Genomic DNA, 27,561 nt, shown 5'->3' on the forward strand with positions numbered 1-27,561 from the left:
TATACTCCTCTCATCTGCAACGTGCAGCGTGAAATAATTCCAATGAATTTTGGAAACGCACTTAACTTTTTTACTAGATTAGTCCTATTTTTAATTATCATATGAATGGTGTCCTGCTTTCACATTTACTTGATTTATAATTACGGTTCATCTACTAAGTAGAATTAAAGCGTTTTGTAAATTTTTGTTATATCGACTTGGAGGATAACTTGGGGGCCTAAATTGATTTTAAATTGCGAATAAGGTTTTCATGAACTGAAAAAAAAATAAGAATTATTTTGCCATGTACAACCGAATTTTATCTGAGGGAAATTAATAGAAGAAGGAATCCACGATACGAGGGGAGGGATGATACTTTTTTTTACGAAAGAACTGAAAAAAGAAATGGCAATCAGCCGAATTTTTTATCTTCATTTATACTAACTTTCGGATGTATCCATTTTTTAGCTTTGCTACTGGACTTGGGTTACGTCAAAATTCTAAGCATTCCGATTAAAGGATTATCAAGTTTTATTCCTTTTTTCCTTTGCGTTCAAGGAATTATTTATTCATAAAAAACACGTATTCTTACTAACAGTAGGTGGAATGGATATTCTCTAAAAAAATCATTTGAGTCACACATCATTTTGGCTGGACACGATATATTTTGTGAAGTGAAATTTGGCTGAATGATAAAAAATTTAGTTAGGAGACTTCTGATAAATTTAGGGAAGACAAATAAATCAAATTATCTTAGGGATACTTACTCTTTTAAAACACAAACAGAGGACACCTCAAATTTCCAAATATCAATAAAAATTTGGTTTCCAGGATAAGTATCTTTGGAGTCAGTTATTTGAGCAAGATTGTAGAAAATTCTGGGAGGAACTTCATGATGCTTCTCCAGGGATAAGTCCAGCGGCGAGGCGTGTATGAGCAATTATCGATATCTCCCCATTCGAAGCTATGGTAAATAATTGATTATTAAAGTGTTTGTTGCGAACACCCTGTTTATCGATCCTTTACCATTGGCTTAAATGACAGATCAATCGATACATCGTAAAGCATGCCACGCCACTGGGTAATTTGTTATGGACTGGACAATGATGAACATGGGTAGGTGCCTAATCAAGCCAAAGTATTCGAGACTGAATATGATACTTTATTTTATAGAAAACGATTACTTTCAGTTCTTACGTTACTATCTTCTTCTATGCGAAAGGTTTGAGAGAGTTAAGAACAAGAGATGAAGCTATTCTGGCTAATTTTTAATGGAATTGACAAGCGATTTTCCGCGGTCAAATAAGACTGACAATGCCAACTCCGTCACGACAAAATGATCCCGATACACTAATTACGAAATTATTTCTCAATTGAAATCCCGTTATATCTTTCAATTTATCTCTTGGTAGCATTTTCCAAAAGTTCCGTTCTTTTTATACTCGCCTTTGCACCTCCGCTCAAAAGCGAGTTGGTTATGTCGAGGCCTAGGAAAATTCAAAATACGTAACTACGTTCGGAGTCTTCCGCATTTGAGTACCAAGTTGGCCAGTGGCGTGGAGTGCTTGGCGATATATCGACTGATCGGCCATTTTAACCTATGGAAAAGGATCGATAAACAGGGTGTTCGCAACGAACACATTAATAATCGATTCTGTACCGTAGCTTCAAATGGGAAAATATCGATAGTCGATCAATCACGCCTCGCTACTGAGGTTGGCATTGATGCTGTTGATCCCGAGTTATTTGACCGCAAAAACTGGCACAACGTTTTTGGACAGAATTTATCAGCCTCAACGTGGAGGAAAGTTCCGTATTAAAAACGTGGATCGTTGGCAAACTACACATTACCCTAACAGTGGCGTGGCGTTAATTGCGATATATCGATTGTTATGCCGTTTAAACCTATGGTAAAATATCGATTATTAAGGTGTTCGCTGCGAACACCCTGTTTATCGATCGTTTTCCATAGGTTTAAATGGCATAGCAATCGATATAGCGCAAAGCACGCCGCGCCACTGTACCCTAAGTATAAAGAAAACGAAAAACGATAAATGAAAAGGAGGGAGGTCTTGGTCAGATACAGAGCGTATGCTTAAACAGATGTGATGCATACATGATAGTTTAACCACATGTAATTTTACTACGGCGCATGATCTTACAACGGCTCGCAAGTTGAATTACGGCAGTAGGGACAGATCGAAATAAATAGATCGTTTTCAATTCTTCATTCATATACTACAAATACATATCTTAGGCGAGCATGATTTGTATCGTAGCTTTTCGCACTTTCGTCTTTTTAGTATCTAAACGAAGAATGGAAGGCTCTCCGCCATCTGCGATCTTCTTAATAAATACTGCCTCACCACCGCGGATAAAGCGTGAAATCCACAGAGTGTCAAAACGCCTTCATTTCCGGGCGTATGCAACGCGGATATCCGTGGAGTTCGAAAAGTTGCATCCAATATTTATAATGAACTTGGTTCGGGGTTTTTCGCACGCGATACTATAACTGAGGGAGTTGTTGTGTTTTTCTTACTCCTTAACCTGATTCTATTGTGCCGATAAGGTAAACTAGTACTGATTTTTACTGTCGCACCTGAATGGTTCCCGAGAACAAAAAATGAAACCCCCTGAAAAATTGATTATCGGGCAGTTGGAATCTATATTAACCCGCCCGACTTGTCGATGAATTTTTTGCCAGATTTTAATTTAAATGCAAGTTTTTTTTTTTTTTTTTTTTTTTTTTTTTTTTTTTTTTTAAACAGTAAAATACTGGAGACATGTGAAATAACGCAAGGAAACTGTCCCTTGTTTGCCTTATTAGCAGACATTTGAAAAATAGATTTCACACAAAAATAGATCATTCCTTCGGATGAAGGTGCAATGCCTCTAACTCTACTCACAAACCTTTGCTTCTGGGCGAGGGGGAGCGGGATGGTAATAATCCAACTCTGGATAGGTTTATACACACACACTTTAATCCGTAATTCAAAACTTCAACTTTAACTTACAACTTAACAACTTAAACACTAAGGCCGTGACGGCACGACTTCCTTAATCGATAGAACTTAGATTTGATGTAAAACTAACTTAACTCGAGATAACTTAAAACGTGAGCGGTTACAACCACTTAGGCCCGTGGCGCTAAAGGGGGAGTTTCCAGGACCGGCCGGAAGGAGGGAAGTGCCCGTGGCGACTTTAGCCCGTTGACGCGGAACGGTACGAGGAGACTAAGGTCCGCGCCTTTTGCCTAGATTTTCCAGGCCTCCTCAGTTTGGCCACGGCGTCCTTTCCCACGGGAAGATGCATCCCCAAATCTGCTGACCGAAGGACTTGTAAGCAGATTCGTGAACGCATCTCCGGTGGATCGGCCAGGTCCCGAACTCCGCCTGGGTGCCGGCTCTGGTGAAGCGCCTTCACGCGCCACCAGGCTTCTGATCTTGATTGTACTTAGATTTTGGGTAGTTCTGGCATCTCGGGTAAGGGACTCGGCCACCCGTGTCGCCAATCCGCGTCGTCCCGCGCGACTCCGCGACGCCCGTGCAGGTGCCTATTACTTATACTACCTGCATTACTCTAAATCCGTTCCAATTCCCCCCTTGCACTTTCAAAAATATGCCCTCATATTTTGTAAGTAGGCTCGGGAGTCGGGCGGAACGACGCGTGGTGGCGAGGTGGCGGTAGTGCCACGTGCCTAAGGGGGTGTGTATGCGTAGTGTGGTAGACAGCGCGACGGCGAGTCGGTTGCGAAAGGTATCGTATTTCACGTGTTCTGATCCACACTCTTCCGCGCCGTCGCGCTGTCCACCACCATACGTTACAAGAGTGAATCATGAATTAGTAATTAGAGTAATAAATGTTTAAATGGTTAACGTAGTGGTTCTATACATCTTACTATTCATAGGATTGTCTTACTGTACTATTCGTCATATTGTTTAGTTATAGTTGCTTGCGGTCACTACCTCCCTTCCAATGGACAGGTCCGTAAAAGTCGGGAAACTGAACAGTTTTGGAGCCGACTTCAAACTGAATTCCATCTGACTGCTTGGCTCTGTCCAGGTTGTGAGAGGGGGATGCGTAGCTGGTTGGCTTAGTCCAGATTTTGATAAAAGGCTGTGATACAGGGGGCTCTGGGGAAGGCTGCGTCAGTAACGTAAAGGCTGGTTTTAAGCATCAATTTTGGGCACTGGTCTGAGCTGTCTGGCGGAGACACCGGCTTCTTGAAGCGTAAACGCAGATACTCTACCGTTGAGGTGTTTGTGTTACAACATTGTTTTGGGTCAGAGTGATTTATAACTTCTATCGAAAAATAAAATTTGAGCAGTGATATAGTTGATGTGCTCAAAAAAAAAATCGCGATCACTTTGTCCCTGTATTTTTGATGTATTAGCAAATATGAATTTTGGTTAGGGTGAATTTCGATATTTGGTGAAAATAAATTCAGAGCAGTGATGTAGTTGATGTGCTCAAAAAAAAAAATAATTCACCATCGCCTTGTTATTCATTTAAGTGCTACAACGGATGTGCAGTTGGATCTCGTACTTTATAAGTACTTTGGTAGGAATGCGCGATGCAGTCGGTTCTCCTCTTGAGGCCAGGGGACAGCTTGTATTATCCTGGATATCGCTAGCGGACCCATGTGTGATGCAGTTTGCTGATTATTCCAATGGTTTGTTGGCTTCAGCTGACAGTAAATGGCAACACTAGACTTTGGTATCACACGCTATTACTGGTGCGATAATGTCCACGGATTGGGTGACGTCAGTGGTGATGCTGCCTGTGCCTGTTACTTGTTGCGGCAGGAGTCCTTCCATTCCATCCAAACGGCCCTATTATGTTTATTCCCAAATCCAGTCCATAGATGCATTCCGTTGAAACCAGGACAGTTCCAGGTCCGTTTTGGAAGAAAAGAAGTGGCCGCAAGGCTGATTCGTGACGATTAACTTATGTGATTTAAAAATTAAATTTTAATTATTTTTAATACGAGATGTATATACATATATGATTACAATGGGGGCGACCACCATCTGGAATTTTGCCTGCGAGAGGTATAGAGCTTCCAGAGAGCTCGGGAGTAACTAAATGGTATTATTATATATACTAATAACTAAAATGGTATTAATATTTGGTTTAGTAACTAAAATGGTAGAGCTAGAGGTTTTAAGTGGAAAATTTGAAGTTGAAGAATCAATTCGTTGAAATCACTATCTTCAAATAAATTTTGACGTATTATATAATTATGGTACAGAATAAATGCTAAATTAAATGGTACATGAAAGAAATGTTTTTCAAAAGATGAGAGTGTTTCTTACGGGTGGATTCACTCACCTATATACATTTGGGGGGGGGGGGTGCACATGCATAAGCTGGTACGTAACTCTAGTAGTTTAATGCATGGTAATGCAGTGCCTTTTGCATGTATGCAAGAGTTGCCAGTTCTCGCAGCTGTGTGTGTTTAGAAAAGTGAATCACTGAATATATACGTAACTAAATATATTTCATATGCTAGGAAAGTGTATAAATATGCCATCACCAAGTGTATCTCTTAAATTTCTATATTTAATTACTTACTTAATGTCTAATCTTACTATTTTGAATCTAAAGAATATATGCAATTTGGGTATGAATAATAGCAGATGGAGATCTACCAATGATTACCAGCTGAATCTATGGGTGTGTTTTTGAGCGTAGAAAACTTAATTTTCTTTTAATTAATTAAAAAGTGTAACTTAATATTTAAAATTTATGCTTAAAAACTAAATAATTTGCAAGCTTACTTTGAGTTTTGTGAGACCCATCAGATCTAAAAGTGAATTAGTGATATTAGCAATTGTCAAGATGCATCATGCAAACACTATGCTAATTAGTTTGCTATTAACATGCAGAGGTGTGTAAATTACGTCGACAGGTAACAATTATAAAATGGTAACGACAGATGAAAGCATGCTGTTGTAAAAATAAAGCTTATAACTAATGGAAGTTTTGTATTTCTGAACTATTCATTCTTAAAACTAATGGAAGTCGTGCCGTCCTAAAGTATGTTACAACATGCTTATAGCATTGGTGGTTTATGCAATACAAGTATTGCTGCAGCAGGCGGGGGAGGGGTGGGAGGGTTTGTTAGAATACTGTAAAATTCTAAGATGTTATTAAAGGCTAGGGGGAGGGGGGGTGGGTTGAGAAATGCAAATTTTCTGATCATTGCCAAAAGTCGGTTTCATCGACGGCACAATCCATACGATTTCCCGGCTTGTGGCAGCCATCGAACATTTGCAACAGAAAGGGCCTAGGAGGGCCTTACGGAAGTTTTTTTTTTTGAAATCAAGTTTAGAATAGGCGACAATTAAAACTTTGTGACTAGGTCCTGGAGGATTGGACAAAGCAACAGTGCCCGTTCCCAAATTCCAAAGTTCCCCATTTCACTTTTAAAATGCACTCAAATTGAAATAACACACAATTGCATCTTCTTCTTATGTTTCTTCTTCCAATAGAGTCATTCCATAATCATTGAGGTCACCTCCTCTTCGTCCCCGCTTTGTTGTCAGATTTTGACCGTCATGCTTTTAGTAATATTTTATATCTATGGAATTTCCTTTTTTTTTTTTTTAATTTTTTTTTTTTTTATTTTTTTTTTTATTTTTATTTTCTTCTTCTTTTTTTCTCTTTTTTATATTATTCTTTCTATTATTCTTCTTAACTTTTTTTTTATATTATTCTTCTTCATTTTTTTTTTTTTTTTTTTTTTGTTTTTTGTTTTTTTTTTTTTTTTTTTTTTTTTTTTTTTTTTTTTTTTTTTTTTTTTTTTTTTAGGTTTATTTTCTCAAGACATGACGGTCAGTCGCTGAAAGTTAATGTCACACGAGAAATGGCAATAAGACGTTGTTGCAATTTCACGCTTTCTGTTAAACCAACGTGAGTGTAACAGAGTTGCGTGTTGCCATATTTTTGTACGTATATTGAATTCAAAGCAGCAAGCAGCTTAGCGCTTACAATCGTAAGGAGTCCGCATACTGTCCGCATGAAATACGGGCGAGGAGAGAAAAGGGGGGGGGGGGTGCAGTTACTGAGATTACTGTTTTTGCAATGTTCTGACTTTTTCGGAGCCTGCTGATGCTTCCGTTAAAACAATTATTTCTTGTAGTTTGTTTTCTTTATTGGTTTTTAGAATTGCCGAGTGCTTACGGAATTTGATGATTGCTCGCCAAGTGAAAACTATAATAACTACAGCCAAAATTATCGTTGAAAATATATGCAGTCCATGGAGCGTGTTGTAGATGGACTCCTTGGGGTGGCTTAGGCCAATTCCAAGTTCTGAATCCTGTGAGCTGGTTTCGAGCGTAATAGGCAATTTTTCCACATCCCAAACAATTTGTTTTAATTTAAAGTGAAATGCATAAGAGCTCGTAAATATTACCTTATTATTTATTATAACGCTAGACGTATCCTCACTCGTGCATATTGCCGGTCCCGTAATTGTTTGGAGAGCATTTCCTTTTGTTTTAATTTTAACACTTCCGACCTCCTTGTCGTTTAAAATCACCAATCCATCTTTATAATGACTTGATGATTTTAACGGTGTCATTTTTACGGGTACCAGATCTGAGTCAGTGCAATAGTATGTGTTGATTTCATTTTTACATTTTTCAACTGATAGCATAGTGTGAGCTGTTACGTACACAGGATTAAAAACTAAAAGCTCATTACCAACGTTTTTTATTAAAATTTTCATCTCAATGTCCTGAACCGTTTTTATTAATGGAAGTTCTAAAACGCCTCTAAGAATGTCTCCTCCAGCTCCCACTTCCTGCAGATTGAACGAAAATTTTCCCGTGTGATAAATCAAATACGGTGATTTTACATAGATTGTATCGTGTAGTTGTGGCAGCGTTGCAACCAAATTATACAGGATGGGGGGTGGCAAAATTTTAGCTGTTACCGCATGTGTCTTAAGAGAATTCATTAAATCATCAAATTCATCCTCGAATTTCGATTCAATGATTGTTCTTGTTAAGTTTTCGGTGGCTTTACATATTTGATCCCGGGTATTTTTCGTGACATGATTAAATTCTCGTCGAATTGCTACGAATTCCAGGTGTTGGCGGTGATCAAGTTCCAGCATAATTTTTCTTGTATATGCCGTGTCATGTCTTTCTTGTTGTCGTAATTCATCAATCCTCCCATTGACTCTACTATATGAAATTCCAGCCCAAATTGATGATGCAATCGCTACACCCCCTGCGATTACTAATGGTGCAGCCCTTTTCGATTTTGATAGCGCTAATTTAATTTCCGTGTTTCCTTGCGACTCTTTTTCGTTAGCAGTTCTAAACAGAGCTGCTAACGTATCTGATTTATATCTAACACCGCAGATAGAGTATGTTTCTATTAAATCGATTATGCAAGGCTGTAAGAAGCTGCCTTCTGAGAAAAGTGCCTGTTTAGGTGTACTGTATGTTAGCATCTTTGTTTCTCGAATTTCTTCGCAGGAGCGTAGCGACGCTATTTTACCCATAAGTAACATAAAAAGCAAAACTCCCTTTGTGCCCATGTTAGCAAATGTATTTTCGAGTCAATGAGATGCTTGAACTCACTCGCTGGTCTCTAACAGTCCGTCGATTTTGAATTTTTTCCTGAGCACACAGATAAAGGAAAAAAAAGAATTAAAAGTCGCTCTCAGTAATTTCTCATTTGGTAAAGTTGAAAAATGTATACACACAAAATGAAGGGTTGAGAAAAACAGTAGCGAGGCGTGAGTGATCGATTATCGAATTTTCCCCATCTGAAGGCATGGGAAGAATCGACTACGACCCCCCTTGATTTTACAATCGATCCTTCTGCACAGGTCCAGATGGTGGATTAATCGATATATCGCAAGGCACGCCACTGGAGAAAAGAAAGGAAGAGTTTGGTAATTCTCGCCGTGGAATTTGATTAAGATATTCGCGGCCGTAGACGCTGTTTGATGGGAGTCTGGACTGAAAGTTCATCTGTCCAAACTCCGTCATCTTTGCATTGTTGTAATAATGACCTCCAAGTGTCATTTGTTGCTAGAACTTCTGAGTTACCAATAAGAATTGTAAGACAAATCGCCCTGGTTAGGGCTGTATTCAATCGTCGACAGCATTTTAAGAATCCCACTGAGGACCTTTTATTCGATTTTTTTGACCTGACGGTTGTTATAATAGTGCAAAGTTTTTCCATACCCTGAAATGATTCTATTGTTCCTACCTGAATTTTACTCAAATTTAAGTTTTGCAATCTAGTTTTTAAATGCATAACTTGGCTGCGATAAGGTGTTATTATTCCGATTTCTTCCTCTGTGATTTGTCGATTATTTAATCCCGGGGGGTGCATGAGAAGTGTTACGTATTTAATTACTGTATTTACTTCCGTTGGATTATAATAACTCATGGAGTTTGATTCGTGGAATTCCTCTCCTCTAACGTTACAAAATATAAGGGGGACATGAGAATTTGGTAGAATATTAGAACCTATTGCCAGATTTATTAGATTAAGTGGTCCTTTTGAGATGAGTTCATTGCTGTAAAACATTTCATTAGAAAATTTGAGTAGGTATGGATGTGATCGAAAATTTTGGACTAATTTTACAACTACTGCTGGATTGTATGAGTTTGTTGCCACATTTCTTTTATAAATAGGTAATTTCATCAAACGTTCCATTAAAGATATCCCCAAGCCAAATTTCTTTGCCCAGTCTGACGTCACGATTGGCCCTAGTTGAAATGGGTCTCCTGCTAAGATAATCCGCGTGGGATTATTCATCGTGTGCGCTAGTCCACAAATTGGAATTAACGCTTCTGGCTCATTTGATTGACATATTTCATCGATAAAAATATGCGAAAAATGTGGAGTTTTCCCTAGTCCAGCTGATACTAGTTTACCGACGCCAATAAGCGTTGAGGCAATAAATGTTGGGTTTTGTAGTTGATCTAACTTGAAGGTAATTATTTCATTATCTCGGCCACAATTAAAACATTTTTCTTGAAGTATACTGTCAGGAATTGAACTTTTACACTTATTACAGGGGTAGATACGTAATATTTCTTCAGCTGGTACGATCTCAAGAAGTTTCATGACGATTGAATCAATTACTGAATTGCTTGGCGCACAAATGAGTACTTTTAAGCTGCGCTTATGGCGCTCTCCCCATAATAAGCGTAATGTTTCCAAAATTACTGAACTTTTTCCGGTCCCCGGAGGGCCAAAAATAATAAGCGGCACAGATGAAGAGATTCTTAACACACTTTGAATTACCTGTAATTGCTGTGGATTATTTTCTATTTCCGGCTTTATATACTGTATAGGGTCGCTGAAGTTTTTCGGTATTTTTGGCAGTTTTCTGGGAAAAAGAGTTTTTTCAAAAAAATCTTGCGCGCTATCTATACCTCTATGTGCTACTTTAAAAGGATACCTGTTTTGCAGAAATGATATATTGGCCATATCCCCCTTTTTATAGTCGAAAAAGAAAGAGGGTGGTAGAGTAATTTCCATGAGACCGTCATGAAAACTTCTGATTGTACCGTAATGATTACTTTCTGGTGTTTTCAATAATGTTACTCGAAGTTTATCTCCCAGTTGGATCTGGGAGCTTTCGTCGTGTGGTGCAGAAACACAGATGACTGATGATTCTGCGTCTTCCAATATTGCCACATTTCTTAATTTATACGCTTTAAGAGCTCTAGCGGCTTGAATTTCTTCCAAAAAAAGTTGTAAATGAAATCGATTTTTATAATTATTTGGTGTTAAAACTTCTGAATTTGGTTTTCTCTCTTTAAAAATATTTTTGTATGCGTCATCAGTCATCTGCTGTTCCTGCGTCACAGCGGGAGGCGGAAGGGGAAGGTTATTTACCAGTGACGTGATGCTTTGAGGGACTGGATACGGCTCCAGTGTTACTTTAGGCGCACATGTATCCAGTGTCATGATGCTGGTTTTTTCTGATGTTGCATTTTTACTGTAGCCTCGTTTACCTGAAACCTTTCGCGTCAATCGTTTAACTCGGCAGCAGTAAATGTGGCGGGAGGCTCTGTTCGGCTTTTGTAGTACATTAATATTGTAAATATTAGCTCTGTACGTTGCCGGATTTTTATACAGGCGTAATCTTTCGGCTTGAATTTTTTTTAATTTGGGTTTGTTTTTAGTACCGAAATTTATTTCATAAATACTCTGATTTATTTTACGCACTATTGTGTAAGGTCCGCGATATTGTATGCATAGCTTTTTCATTAAACCTGGTTTTATTTGTGGCATGAAAACTAGAACTTCAGAACCTATTTCTAAGTCTACTTCTCGTCTTTTTTTATTAGCATTTTTTATTTGAGTAGTTTGTGCTTTTAAAATTGCCGTCAGAGCTTCCCGTCTTATCTCCGCCAGCCGAGTTAACCGTTCATCAAGTGGGACCCCGTTCGGTGCTACCTGTAATCCAAAATCGGAGGGGAAGGTGGGGGGTACCCCGAATAACAATTCATATGGACTGTAATTCGTAGAAACACTTACTGTTCTGTTTAGTGCAGCAACAGCAATTGGTACGTAATCCGCCCAATCACGTTGAGCGGTGTTTACATATTGTTTCAATATTGTTTTTATAAACTTAAACCTGGTTTCAATCATACCTGTCGTAGAAGGGTTATAACTGGTGTTTTGTTTGGACGTGCACCCAATTTGTAAAAGAAAATTTTGGACGGCCTCAGCCATGAAAGAAGTACCTAAATCTGAGTGTAAATGAGCAACGGGCCCAAACAAACAATATAATTTGAACAAAAATTTGGCAACCGCGTCCGCTGTATTTCTAGCCGTTGTTTCCGCGAAAATGTACTTCGTAAAGTGACATACTGCTGCAAGGATGTAGCGTTTTCCGTTCGAAAGGCGAAATGGACCTGCCGCATCAATAGAGACATGTCGCCATGGATACGGTTCCACAGTTTTTGATGATCGAAGTCCAGCTGGTAACTTATTATTAGGCTTCGTCATTTGACATGTAACGCATGATAGGACGTAATTTTTAATATCTTTATGCATCGTTTTCCAATAAAAACGTGGCTTTAAAATTTCAAGTGTTTTATATTGACCAGGATGGGCGGTTTGAAAATCATCGTGATATTTTTTTAGAATTTCTGGTCGCATTTTCCTTGGCACACACATAATCCTATCTCGTCCCTGAGCACCGTATACCTTTTTATAAAGAGTACCCTGATCGGAAATGAAAAATTGTCTACTAAGGCGTTTAATTTTGTTGGAAACTTTATCAGGATCTTTAAGTGCCTGAAAAATCGGGTCAAACTCTGGGTCCTCTTTTTGCATTGTTGTCAAATCGACAGGACTTAGTGATAAAACTAAGTTTATTTCCCCCGGTTCGTCGTGTCTAAGTGAGTACTTTGTAATAGCCTCACATATAATGCACGGAGATTCATTTTTAAAGGAAAGTTCCGTTGCTGCCAAGCATTTCAGCTCATCAGCGCCCTTAATTTCACGCGATAGTGCATCACAGTTTGTATGAAGTTTACCTGATTTATGTACCACTTCCAATTGATAGTTTGATAGCCGAAGGCTCAACCGTGCTAACCTGTTACTAAAATTCTGTATTGTGGTATGCTGCCGTAAGGGCGCATGATCCGTTATTATTTTAACTTTCCTTCCCCAAATATAAGTCCTCCATTTTTCTAAGGTTTTGACCAATCCATTTAATTCAATTTCAGACGACCCATAGCGCATTTCTACTGGCGTGAAAAGTTGTGAAAAATAGCACACTGGTTTTGGTCCGTCAGGAAAAATTAAAGCAAGGACTGCTCCAACCCCGATTTTACAACTGTCAACTTCGATTTGGATCTCTAAATCCGGATCAAAGTGTGCTAATACCGGCGGTGACGTCAGCCTATTTTTCAGTAACTTGAATGCTTCATCTGCTTCTTTTGTCCAAGTGAATTGACCTTGGGGATTTTTAATGATATCATACAGAGGTTTACATAGGATGCTCGCGTTTTTTATGAATCGTCTATAATAAGTGATTAACCCAACAAAGCGTCTTACGCCTTTAATCGATGTTGGCGTGGGATATTCTAGAATTCCTTGACACTTTGTTGGATCAACCTCTAATCCATTTTTAGTTAATCTATACCCGAAAATGTCCAACTCTTGACAACAAATTTGAGCCTTCCGTACATTCAATTTTAAATTCATTTTTCTTATTCTTTTTAGAAATCTACGCAACGTATTTATCATTGAATTCACGGATGTAGCCCATGATAAAATGTCATCAAGGTATCCAATGCCATGAGTATATTTAAGCCCACTTATCATTTTATCAATCATGGTTTGAAATTCTGCAGGGGAATTAATGTATCCTTGTGGCAACACTGCATAACGAAGATGTTGCACACAACTGAATGACGTCACGTCCCTGCTATCTGGATGTAATCGAATATTCCAAAACCCATGCTTACAATCTAATATACTTACATATTTCATACCGCTACAAGACATAAGACACTGTTCCAGAATTGGTAAAGGGTGGTTTTTTTTCCTGACCATCGCGTTTAATAAGCGATAGTCCTGTACTAGCCGAAAAGTGTCATTTTTTGGTATTAAAATTGCTGGGAAGCCGTAGCTTGAATCAGAATCCTCTAATATATTTTGTGATTTTAAGTTTTGGACCTCTTTTTCTAGCCAGATCGCTTCTTTTGTGGAAAGTCGGTACGGAGGTTTATACACTATTTTATCTGACGTAAGAGGGATGGAGACCGGGGGGTAATTTGCCATCCCTCCTTTAAATTTTGATTCATCCCATAAAAATACATCATGATAATCGGCTATTCCTTCTATCACCTTTCTTCTCTCATCAGGTGTTAAATTTGGATTAATATTCAGTGAATTTAAATTTTTAATATGTGCTGCTGGAATGTTTTCATGTCTGGTAGGCGGAATGTAATTTTCTTGAACCTTACCTATTGTAGAATCCTGAAATAGAATGATAGAGTGCGGCGAGTCGTTTCTGATTTGAATTTCATCTGTTTTATTGGGATCAAAGGTTGAAGTCAAAATGTCAATTTTTTTGACTTTGCCTTTATTTATTTGTTTTAGGGCTATTAGAGGTGACGTTAAATTTTTCGTAAAATAAATGGGTACTTTGGCGATTTGGTTACCTTTGATTGTTACAGGGTGCCTTACTTTCGCAAGGGGAGGCGGAGGGACACAAGTTGCATTGGCTATATTGCAGAAACTTATTACAGTCGATTCATAATCGTCGGAATTTAATATTAGTGATTTTTGTTGTGAAGAAGAATCATTTTGATTAAAATGTAGGTGAATTTCGCGAGATACGTTCCGGCGGAGTGTAAGCCTTTGTAGATCAAAGTCTATTAAGCAGTTATAAAACTCAAGGAAATTAACTCCCAGAATTATGGGCTCTGGAAGCTGATCTGAGACAAAAACATCCTGAACAAATGGTTCGCCATCTAATTCAAATTCTAGTTTTGCTTCGCCTAAAGGACGCAATTCTTCACTAGCGGCTGTTAATAATTGGAAATTTCGTACTGGCTTGATGTCATCCTTATTAACTAGTTCCGGTCTACAAAGGCTCACCCCCGCGCCTGTATCGCACACAAAGGAAATTTCCTTAAAATTGACTGTGCCCTTTACATGCAGTGGACGTCTACAATTTAGTTTACTTGAATGACCATTTTCTATTGCATTTACTACTCCTATTTCCCCGCCGCCTTGTGTAATGGCTCGCACTGCATCCACGATCGTTTTTGTCACTAGTTGCTTACCTTTTTCATTGAGATTTGTTCCATTCTGCTCAAAAGTATTACATGGTAGTAATTCTTTGTTAATATTAATGCGACTTAATCTCGGACAATTTACTATTTGTCCTAAAATTGATGCGTTTACCAGATCAATTTTGGCATTTATGCGTCTGACGTCATACCTGGGAAAAATAGGTGTATACAAAACATGAAATTTTTCACTAAAATCTCGTAACCTTCCTAACGGGAGGTTGTTAACAATAGTCGCGTATGTTTGGGACTCGTAATGTTCGTGGAAATCATTAGACCCTGCGATGACGATTGCGATCGTATCCTTATTTTTTTTGTCGGCCATGCACTCAAGTAAATCCAACGCTTTTCCCAAGTTGGCATCACTGCTATATGCAATTTGCAGTTCCGCGATGTTGCCAAGTTCTTTTTCCAAAAGATGTTTTATCAATTTCACACGTGTGTCACCTACTACAATTACTGGTCTTTTTTGCAACTCGTCATTTACTTGTACCTTTTTTAGTACATTTGCTTGCGTTGTTTCTATAATGTTTTTCTTATTCTGATCGCTCGTCTCTTTCTCATATTTTGATTCTTTGGGCGGTTGTTGGTTTACCTTGAGTACATGACCCACAGGGACGTGCGCTACCAACTTCACCGGAGCTGTAAGCTTATTTATCAGGGTGATATAGAAGTTGGTGCGGCTTATAAATCGCAAGTCCGCCGCGGGCTTAATCATCACATCTGATATGATGAAGGGCTCAAAGTTATAGAGATTCTGGCCCCTTCTTTCAAAGTTTGGTACTTGTGCCATGGCTGTTACTTGTTCCCCGGGTAAAATAAGAACATCCTGCAATAAGTACGCTTTTGCTTTAAAGGATGACTCTTTTTTCGCCTGTGTGTACGCAGTTGGAGAGTCCATCACAACTCCGTACGGCAAGCCTAGTTTTTTGGATGGTCGCCATTTTTGAAAATTTGAAGTTTTGCACACGAAAGTGCGCTATGACCGGGAGAGGAGCAGAGCTGACATATAGGCTGCCCTATTTTCGTGCGTTCTAAGGATCTATCTCTGGAATTACTTCTCGATCTCCCCCCACCTAACGAGTTCATGGAATTACTAGGTTTTCTTTCCTGTTTACCGGGTGCCTTACAATCTTTGGCAAAATGATTTTTACCTTTGCATTCGTAACATGTGATTTCGGGGGGGTTCGCGGTGTTGTTCGGGCCCGTTAACCTGGCAATTGTGGCAACCACAAGTTGCTCTACATTATTTTCTAATCTTGAGTTACTTAAGGCCTCGATTTTATTCTGTAGTCCTATCATCATGGCCTTAATTTCATGATTAGCACTACTTGAAGATGAAGTTCCCTCCTCAAGTAAAACTTTTTGCACCTTCTCTATGATTTTAAGTAGTTGTTCTAACGTGCAATTTTCCTCAGGCATTCTATATTTTACTTGCAATCTCGTTTCTGGAAGTAATCCCTCCACAAAAAAATCCAAAGCTTTTGCATCATCTAATGGGATGTCCGTCAGCTTCATTAGTTTGTTCTTTTCCTCATAATAGTCCAAAGCATTTTCCCCCTCTTGTTGTTTTCGATTAGTGAATTTTGTCCAAGTGGTTGTGCCCGGCGTTGCTTGAAACCTATTTCGGAAGATTACTTTTAGCTCCTCCCATGTTTTCCCATTTAAAAATTCTTCCTTGTTTTCCCACCAAGTCTGACAGGGACCCTGTAAACTGAGGTAAAAATACTGACGTGTCACATCGTCATTCCAGTTATTGACTTTCTTCTGTCTATTAATTTCCGCGATTAATCTTTCGGTTTCTTTAGGGGTTCCTGAGCACTTTGGTATACCTAATTTTGTTGGGTTTAAAGGGGCGGCCATATTTCCGGCAATATGCTGTTCCTCGTTTTCTGAACGTGCCTCGCTGTCGGAACTCTCACTTTCAGAAGTTTCCCTCTCACTGTGAATACTAATTACCGGGCTTCTATTGCTTTCAGGATTTTGATTGGGCGGATTGTTATCAAAATTAAAGAACTCAGATTCACCTGTTGGGGTTTCGGGCAGGGGCGGTAAATTACTTAACAAACTATCACGAGGCTCAGGGTTTCCGGGAGTTGAAAAGATCCCAGAATCGGCAAAAGTTGTGCTCAGGCGATTTAATGTTTCTTGGAAAGTTTTTAAGGTATTGAGGGTACTAGTTGAGGGTTGACGATTTTCGGTGTCTGGGTCTCCAGGAATGCGTTCTTGACTCGTTTGCGCTCGAGTTCTAGCACCGGAAACCGGGGGGGATGGTGTATCTTCCCTCAAAATAATCTCTCTTAGAGCCGCTCGTGCTCCTGTGTAGGTCTTATAATTATAGACGTAACCTTTTTTACTCAACTCTACCTCCAATCTCTCTCCAGATAATTTATATAAATTTTCTGGGATTCCGTGCTCGTCGTAGGTTATAGGTGTTAATCTCTCATTCTCTTTGCATACGGTTTCTTCATAGTCTTCTATAGTTTTATATTCATTTGTATATATTTCGATTGTGTAATTTTGTTTAATTTCAATATGTTTATTTAATCTAGCTTGTAAGAAGCAAACTATTACTTTTGGCGCTATAGACTTTATTAAGTCGATAGTTGTGTTAATTTTTAGAGGTACGTCCCAAACTACTAAATTTTGTTCTCTCAAAAGTGGTAAAATTTCAGTATATTTAATTTCAACAAAAGTTTCGTCATTGATAATGATTGAAAACGTATGCATTTGATTGTAATCCTGAGCAAAAATCGGAAGGTCGAAGTGACTTTAAGAGTAAAAATGACGAGAATAAGATATTAACTCTCATAACCTTTTCGAGCGCGACGTTTTTTTTTTAAAAATTACTACGAAACAAAAGCAAAAATTCAATATTTTCAACACACGTTTGAAACAGAAAAAGTAAAACGGGGCAATAACGAGAAGGAAAAGCAAATAACCAACAATTTCAATAAACGTCTGAAATATGAAATTAAAACCAGGCAAAACAAGGAGAACGAAAAGAAACAATTTATATGTGTTTTATTTACTAAGAAGGCCCTCTCAGTTTTCTGAAGGTGCGGTGAGTCCGATTGCCGCTAAAACTGCTTCTAAATTAATCACAAAATTGATGGGGATTGCAGTCGTTCCCTGCGGAATACCGTTCTGAGCTGTCCTTGTGTTCTGATTACTTTGAACAAGTGATATTAGCCTTAAGGTATTATTTTTACGTTCTTGTGGTATAATGTAACACATGCTTCAAACGCCAGGAGTACAGGCTATCTCATGAATGGAGTTATGAGGTGGCCTTCCAAGGAAACAAGACTCAAAATAAAGACACATAAAACACTTGAAGAACGATAAGAGATATCAAGTTCTACGAAGAAGAGGGAACAAAAAAATCAACAGTGACATGCAGAGTCGCAAGGTAATTCGGAGAGTATAAGGATGAAGAAATTTGAATTTACTTTTCTGAGTAGCCAGTATAATTATTTGATGAAAATTAATGCGGTAAATTCGAAAGGAAAAATTTTAAAATTGAGAAATTAAAATTTGAAATTTTGAGTTTATCTAAGGAAAAATTTTAAAATTGAGAAATTAAAATTTGAAATTTTGAGTTTATCTAAGGAAAAATTTTAAAATTGAGAAATTAAAATTTGAAATTTTGAGTTTATCTTAGGACAGGTAGCGCAACTTTTGTAATCTTCGTCTAGTACGATTCATTCTGTTACCACTCGTTGTTTTGTAATTGTTTGATCGTGATTTTGGTTTTTGTGCTAAAAATTTCTTGTGTAATTTTTGAAATACTGATATTTTATTATTGTTTTCTAGTAATACCGAAATTGTGATCGAAAGTTTATTTAATTCAGCAAGTAATTTATCGGCGATTTTCAAATTTTTGTCCCTTTTTGACAAACCCCAATCGGGGGGGTAACACTGTAAGGGAAACGCCGTGGTTGTGTCAATTCTAAATTTCCACCCCTCAGAATCCTGCAAGACGTTAGCGAAGTCAGATCACCTTAGTCGAAATTACAGACTTACTCAGCCTTGAACCGCGAAGTCAATAAATAAATTTAATGACGTCAATTCACAGTCCGTAGCCGAGCTACAGTTTTGAACCGCGAAGTCACTGAAAAAAAAAATCGGTGACGGCTATTCACAGTCCGCAACTGAGCTGCAGTATCGGGGGCGAACTCTTTTTCGCTAAGTTCACAGAGCAAAGAAAGTCAGAAATGAAGAATTAACACGTTAAGATCACACTGTTAAGGGAGAGAAGTTTTCAGGGATTTTACTAAATTTCTTTAAAAATTTTACTATTACTCTAAAACTTTACTAAACTTTACTAAAAATTCCAAAATTTTACTAAATTTTACAAAATTTTACAAAATTCTAAAATTTTACCAAACTTTACCAAAATTCCAAAATTTTACCAAATTTTACAAAATTCTACAAAATTCTAAAACTTTACTAAACTTTACCAAAATTCCAAAATTTTACCAAATTTTACAAAATTTTACAAAATTCTAAAATTTTACTAAACCCTACCAAAATTCCAAAATTTTACCAAATTTTACCAAAACGTTACTTATTCAAACCTTACTAACTTTTACTAAAACTCTAACTAAAAAAAAAAAATTCGAGAGGAACGACTCGATGTGAGAAAAGAAGATTGATACCCGGCTAGCTTCCACCAATTGCAATGCCTCTAACTCTACTCACAAACCTTTGCTTCTGGGCGAGGGGGAGCGGGATGGTAATAATCCAACTCTGGATAGGTTTATACACACACACTTTAATCCGTAATTCAAAACTTCAACTTTAACTTACAACTTAACAACTTAAACACTAAGGCCGTGACGGCACGACTTCCTTAATCGATAGAACTTAGATTTGATGTAAAACTAACTTAACTCGAGATAACTTAAAACGTGAGCGGTTACAACCACTTAGGCCCGTGGCGCTAAAGGGGGAGTTTCCAGGACCGGCCGGAAGGAGGGAAGTGCCCGTGGCGACTTTAGCCCGTTGACGCGGAACGGTACGAGGAGACTAAGGTCCGCGCCTTTTGCCTAGATTTTCCAGGCCTCCTCAGTTTGGCCACGGCGTCCTTTCCCACGGGAAGATGCATCCCCAAATCTGCTGACCGAAGGACTTGTAAGCAGATTCGTGAACGCATCTCCGGTGGATCGGCCAGGTCCCGAACTCCGCCTGGGTGCCGGCTCTGGTGAAGCGCCTTCACGCGCCACCAGGCTTCTGATCTTGATTGTACTTAGATTTTGGGTAGTTCTGGCATCTCGGGTAAGGGACTCGGCCACCCGTGTCGCCAATCCGCGTCGTCCCGCGCGACTCCGCGACGCCCGTGCAGGTGCCTATTACTTATACTACCTGCATTACTCTAAATCCGTTCCAAAGGTGAGATATTTTTCATTAGTAAAAATCGTAAAAAAGTGATCAGTATTTTCAATTTCTGTTGACAACCATGTTTTATTAAGAATTCTCTTGCTGAAGCCCCCGAGAAATGCTACATTTTTCCAATTTTATTGATGTATTTTTAATTTTTGAAAAGTTGATATAGACTTTCTCTCTTCATCGCTCATTTGATGGTATTTTTTATTAATCATACAAAATCTCTCCTTAAAATGTACACCATTGCTGCTAGGAAAGGAAAAAATCTGTGGTTGAATGGTATGAATTTACGGAACATTAATCTCAAATATTCGGTAAAAAATGGGGGAGAAATGCGTGAAATTCGAAGTTTGAAAAGAGAAATTTCCAGGGAACAGGGGAATTTAAAGAGATACACTTTTTTATAAGTTCAGGTGCGATTACATTACTAGTTCAGTTTGAGGCCTCCAAGAAGCAGGTGACCAAGGGATGTTCCTTCAAAGCTCACGCTATGTGAATAATGCGGAAATAGTTATCAGTGGCGTGGCGTGCTTTGCGATACATCGATTGATCTGCCGTTTCAATTTATGGAGAAGGATCGATAACAGAATGTTCGCAACGAATACCTTAATAATCGATTCTTCACCACAGCTTCAAATGGGGACAAATCGATAATCGATCATTCACGCCTCGCCACTGATAATTATCAACTCAGGTGCACTCTCACCAACCCCTCACAAGTCACGACGTGAAATGTTTCAACTTCCTCCGCAAAACACTGTCAAACTATACAGTATGCATAAATGAATAGCATTGTCTGGATCTGAAGTCTACAGACCTACTCCCATGGATTGAGTTCTTCGTCCATGCCCAAGAAACTCTGAACAATATAATCTAGCACAGCCCATCTATGATCAAAACTACGAACGATAACAAAATTTACCTAGACGTTTTTTTTAAGTATCAACACAACTATATAATAAGAAGAAGAATAAGAGAAAAGTAAATAGGGATAGAACATCAAGACTGTGCTTGCTTTGCCAAGCACTTCTGCGGATTATGCGGGTCCATTTTATTATACTTAACATTACGGAAATTTGGTTCAGCTCAAATATTTATGTTACGATAAGACTAACTCTACGGCTAATAACTAGCAAAAATCACAAATCTCTGTTGAGTAGGGAGTCTATGTGAGACTTAGTAATACTTCGCAGTATTTAGTTCCAAAATCATATGATCACACTTTTTGGCTTTATCCATCTCGAAAGTAGGCTACCTATGATAAATCAAGTACCTGCTCATAATTACATGCAGGTCAATTGAACTAACACTAAATAGATTGTTACTTCGCTTTCAGAAAAAGAGCCCTTTGAGCTAAATTAAAGTTTGAAATGTAGCGGCAATTTTCTTCAGACCACTCTCCAGACTGCATGCTCATGCCATATTCCTGCATTAAACGGGGAATTTTTCCATGATTATCAAAATTCTGACTTATCCGTACGTAGGTATCAATACGTTTTATATTAACGCTATAGGCACGGAATGAAAATTATAATGATTTTTGGATACAATCATGCAAGCATTATCAATTATGGATGAATTTCTTTGAGAATTTAAGGTGAAAGATGATGATGGTACCGATCAGGATTGTAGGTTCCTGAATGTAACTGATGCATGCGCACAGAGGGCCATCTAGACTTATGTACGGAAGAATATGAGAGCTTTAAAAAATGTTAAATTGATAATATAAGGCTTCCAAGTTAATAGGAGGGCCGCACTTTATTTTAAGGTCCATTTGATTTTTTCCTCTCTTAGATGAGGTAAGATCGAAGAATCGTCATAATCGATGAATAGTCGAAGAATTCAATTATTTGCATGGTGAGGTGGACGATGAATTAAATCTGGTATATTTATCTGCTTTCAAATCAGGGTGAAATCAGAGACGGATAGATGAACCAAAAGTGAATCCAGATAAAATTACTGAGAAAATAAATCCAAACGATTTGAATTAAATGCGTTACAAACATTTAATATTCTAGAGCCACCGCATGAAAAACCTATTGTAAGTTTGTAGTTTATCTTTTGAGCTGATTGACAAAACATAATAGAAAAAAGGAAAAGAACCAGAAATAATTTTGAAATCTATCTAACCTAATTCAATGAAGCATGATCAGGTGTTTAGCTTAGTAAATACAAGGAAACAGACCGCATTGTTCTGATTAAATACAAGTGAGGCATAGAGAGCAGCATCTAATGAACATTCCCTAGGAAATTTTTAGAGTTGGCGAGAAAAATTTATCTATAATACTGTACAAACAAATAACTAATCAGACACAAGTATGAATAACCACCAATAACAGAAATTCTTACTTTCTTACAACGAAGGGTAACATCAAAACTGTACAAAAGATGAAAATCAAAAACAGAATTTTCCCGAAGCACGTGACATCCATAAGGGGACCGTCCTAGGTCATGGAAAATTAAAATGTCTGTGGACAAAATCACGAGTCCGACCCAAAAATTATGGCTACAGTCGTACAGTGTTGGTTTCCTGCAAGAGCGGGTCATCTTCATTGATGCAAATCTCAAGATCTATACATATAGGTCTGTCATTGCGCTCGGGGTTGTCCTTGTCCATTGGATCGTGACGTCAGTAGGTATAGCTCAGTGGCGTGGCATGAATTGCGATATATTGATTTTTATGCCATTTAAACCTATGGAAAAGGATCGATAAACACAGTGTTCGCAGCGAACACCCTAATAATCGATTCTTTACCATAAGTTTAAATGGCATTACAATCGATATATCGCAATTCACGCCACGCCACTAGTATAGCTGCCGTAAAAACCAGGAATGTTGGAAACAATGCCTTTCTCATTGGAGAATACTGATTTGTATTAACGAATCATTTGAATTGCTTACTTTTAAATCCTTTGAAACTTTTTGAGTGTCGAAAGGAACGTTTAGACATTAGCATTCAGGGTTTCGATTTTGCCGAATTTGTTATTTTTTTCATTTTTACAGTTGACTCTGCATCAGCCATTTTTACAGGCCAGATTCATACCACAAAATGGCTCGTACAGCGCTAACTTCAAAAATCATTAAAAATTATAAAAACGTAAATTCGGCCGAATCAAAACCCTGAAAGCTAATGTCTGGACGTTCTTTTCGACTCTCAAAAAGCTTTAAAAGGTTTAAAAGAAAGATATTTAAATGATTCATCAATGAAAATTAGCCTTCTCTCATGAGAAAAGCATTGATTCCCAGCTCTCTAGCTTTCGCGCCAGCGCAGTGACGTCATGCGCAGAAGATTCTAATTTTGGTTCTGGGAATGACTGACCTATACATTGTATTTGGTACATCAAACAGGTGAGATTGTATCGATATCGATTGGTTCAGCAAGTAAACATAGCTTCTTTCTGGTCCCAAATGGCAATGAAAAGTGAAATTGTTAGGAATTTTCTTATTTTCAGCATTTCCAAATGAGATCTTATAATTTTTGTTTGAGGTTATGTTCTACTGTTTGGAACCAAACGATACATCGAACCACTATCGAATACGATCTACATGAATACATCTTGGCAACTTTTCAATTTGGTATGCAGGAAGGTGAGGTTTAACTGATCAAATACCCCCTCAAAATTGGGCGTGATTGAGAGATATTCAGTCAGTGGCGAGACGTGAAAGATCGATTATCGTTATTTCTCCATTTGAAGCTATGGTAAAAGATCGATTATTAAGATGTTCGTTGCAAACACCCTTTTTATCGATCCTTTTCCACAGGTTTAAATGACAGGTACATCGATGTATCGCAATTCACGCCACGCCATTCAGTTGCTCAAGGGCCTCAGTTGTTTACAATCGCTGTTAACCACACCAGCATATCAAATTTTCCACGCTTCCTCTGAACATTAAATACATAATATTATTTTGTCCTCTACTCGGATACTGTTTAATGTCTAATGCATGTTTAATTTTTAACGTAAAATAGAAAATTTCCTCTGTACACTTTACTTAAAATTGTGCGATTTCCTCCTGATTTACTATTCAATGAGTATTGTGCGAGTAGTTGGCTTTTTCGTACATTGGAAGAAATTAAAAACTATTCTGAGCATGAATAATAACTATCAGACAAAATTCCCCTCATAACCGAGTGCAGTACGGTGGCGATTTTGCAAGTTGGCAACGGTGTTTTTCCTCTATTTAAATCTATTAAAAGTATCGATTATAGGCGAGAAAAGCTGTCCCACCAAGAATCGATTGTTTTACTTACATTTAAATGGAGGGAAAATATAGTTGCCAACTTTCAAGGGCGATTCTCGCAAAGTGGCAACGAAATGTTTCGCTTCTTTGAATGGATGTGGTTTTGAATGGAGAGAAACCAGTCATACCGACTTCAAAGAATCGTAACAGCCTAAAAATGAATTGTACGATCGATAAAAAGTGTCCCCGCAGTAATGAATGTTTCGAATGAACGCTAAACAGATGGTTTCCATCATTTTTGCATTCAGGAATACAGTGTCAGGATGACACCGAATAAAACATGCCACTTCCTTGATTCGCTGCATTTTTATTTACCTAACTACCTTCAAATTATAAAAAGACCAAACGTTAGTGTACGTGTCGAACGATCGTGTTCTGATTGTTATATCTGAGAAAGGAGAAGCAAATAATGATAAACTCGCCGCACGAAAGTATTGTTTTTACATTTAATTTTAGCGAGGATTATCGTCTTAGAAGAGGAGAATGGAAGACGTCATCATTCATGAACGTGCACTTGATCATCGATATTTTCCCTTTTGAATCTATGGTAAAGAATCGATTATTAAGGTTTTCGTTCATCAACCCTGTTTATCGATCCTTTTTTATAGACTCAAATGGCAGATCAATCGATAGAACGCAAAGCACGCCACGCCACTGCACCGAATTTAGGTCTCGTTATTGATACATACGTTGTAAAGTAGTATGACGGTTTTTTTGGTGCAAATGCCTGATGTTCTACAGCGTGACATGGTGCTTGGAATTTATTAGGAAATATCCTAAAATGCAGAAATTATCGATCGATATAGACAATCAAAATTTTCTACATAGTGCTGAAGATTCGCAAAAAACGGGAGTGCAGCTCTCATATCGATGGCTATATTAAAAAAATGCGTAAGCCTCCGATTGGGGGATATAAATCTTCGCCCAGCCTTAAAGAAAACCAACAAAGCATTTTTCGCAAAATTTACTGTGAGTCGTCTTTAATCAAACAAACATTTCCGAAAAAAATTCAAAAGGAGGTTCTCCGGATTGTTTCTTTTCGGAAAAAACAAGAAGGTAACAGATCTCTGAAAGTTGCAAAAGAGATACGCATTTCCTTATTTTTGTCATCGATGTTCATCACAGACCGATGAGAACAGGGTAGAATAATCCCGATTTGGACGTACATCAAGAATTAGGTCATCCAGTCATTGTTTTTGTCCCCCATAAAGCGAGGTTTCCAGAAATGATTGACGTGACACTATGTTTGGATTGATAGGTATCATATTTTATATCAAAATTTTTGATTTTGTGCAAGATATTACCATGAAACACGACCGAGTTGTACTTCAAGCCAACACTTACGCCGATAGTCGCATTACTAAACTATATTCAAAATGACCCCGTAACCATTTAGACGTCATATCATCATAAATTTCAGATACGGAAACTACACATGAGTGAAATTAATCACAAGTTGCTTTGACTTTCTGTCTTAGGTCATTTTCTTATCAAATTCTCAAAGCTTAAAAAGTAACCAACTCAACAGGAAAGACACAAGCAAGAAGGATTGACATTCGTGAGACCATTCTCGACTCCTCTTATCAAGAGTTCATACAACAAAACTTGATAGAACAAAATGAAATAAGTTCAATGGATGAAAAGCGAATGCGAAACTGAGCGATGAGTAGATAAGTATAGATAACAAAGAAAACGAACACAAAATTCAGGAATGTAGAATTCAAGACTGTCAAATAACCTGTGGAACTTCTTTTTCTTCACAAAAAAAGAGAGGAATAGTCACATATTTATAAAAAAAATGTGTTTGTAAAACAAGTAGTAAAAAGAGACAATAATCTGCCCCTTCTATTTTAAATCTACCCTATAAATATAAAAAAATAAGTACCTAAATCAGTTCAAATAATAACACAAATTTGACTAGTGTCGAGAAATCCGATCTCAATGGATGCTGGGTTTCATCATGGGGACAAAGTAATCGAGGAATAGTGCGAAAATCAAGTCATTGAAAACATATTCATAAAGCACAGTAGATTATTCTATTCGAAGGAACTATTTTCCGCTTTTCAGCTGGGGAAGAAACAAGAGTCAGGGCAAAACTTGATTTCGATAATGAGAAATTCCTTCCAGATTACATGAAGCCGTTGCAGAGGAAAAGGTTGCGTTGTTTACAAAATGGCACTGTTCGACAGAAGCAGCAGCAGAAACTGAAAGACAGCGAGGAGGAGGATGAACGGTGACGAATGACTGGATAATTTATTGAACCCATGTTGAAGGAGAGAACTTGGCGCTGCACTGGTGCAGTTGCTTGAGTTGGCAGGGACAAGGTAACCTAGGACAAAAAAAAGAGAGTTTAAAATAGGATCCGACCAGAGCTTTTGGAGCTACATAAAAAAAAACTCTCCTATTAACCCTCCTTTCGGTAACTTTGCATAACGGTATGATTCTTGGCATTTTGAGGAAAAAATGTGACATATCGACGGTGTAAGTCGACAATCACATAACTCGGTTTGAGACGTCGCAGACTTCCTGGCATACTTGATTTATTACACGGAAAACTACTCATCGGCAATTCTTTAAAACCGCAGTGATTTTTCTTCTCTGTGCGAAGAAAATTCTGTATAAACTTCAAGGAATGATGTCAATTTGTTCTCCTTTAAAAAAAATAACATAGAAGTGGAGAATTTCAGACACCTCAACCCTGGTAAAAATTGGCGGTAGAATGTGTGTTCCAAAATACTATAGATCTAAAGCCGGCTGTAAGATTTCCAATAGCTTCTGTAGCCGGCAACACAATTTCTTATGGCCTTTTATAGCCGATGGCGACTAAGCAACAGTCAGACGATAAAGTTTATGCTAAACGTTACTAATTACGGATACTAGGACTTAGTTAGTTTTTGGACTACCGCTCTCTTTTTGTGCCGTAGTATCTTGATTTATTTTGCGAGGAAAGCTCCGTACTTTTGGAGGATGCCTGTCATTCTTAATACGTTGGAGCGCCTTCAATTTCTTATGATACTGTGCAATACCTCCGGTGTGAAATAGTTGCTTCAGACGCCGTGGCACGCTGCGGCGCGGCGGGCGGGCAGCCAGCGCGGAACGCGCATTGGCGCCTACAAACCTAACAGGGATACTTCACGCATTGCGCAATGCGTGAAGTAT

General features: G+C 38.1%; 1 protein-coding gene and 1 long non-coding RNA gene across 5 annotated transcripts in view; one reads left to right on the plus strand and one right to left on the minus strand.

Moving 5' to 3' along the window:
- LOC140225100 (uncharacterized) lies at nt 1–21,145 on the plus strand. The gene is made up of 2 exons (XR_011900267.1): nt 1–2,860; nt 20,166–21,145. It is a non-coding gene; the product is annotated as an uncharacterized lncRNA (long non-coding RNA).
- LOC109029639 (acetylcholinesterase) overlaps nt 19,529–27,561 on the minus strand; it is a 135,491-nt gene continuing 127,458 nt past the window's right edge. For all 4 annotated transcript variants that reach the window (XM_019040186.2, XM_019040187.2, XM_019040189.2 and 1 more), the window contains exon 9: nt 19,529–26,731. In XM_019040186.2, the coding sequence (XP_018895731.1) occupies nt 26,568–26,731 (164 nt within the window). In that variant the 3' untranslated portion in view covers nt 19,529–26,567. The remainder of the gene's footprint in view (nt 26,732–27,561) is intronic.

This window comes from Bemisia tabaci, chromosome 7 (genome assembly GCF_918797505.1).
Source record: "Bemisia tabaci chromosome 7, PGI_BMITA_v3".
NCBI classification, from domain to species: domain Eukaryota; kingdom Metazoa; phylum Arthropoda; class Insecta; order Hemiptera; family Aleyrodidae; genus Bemisia; species Bemisia tabaci.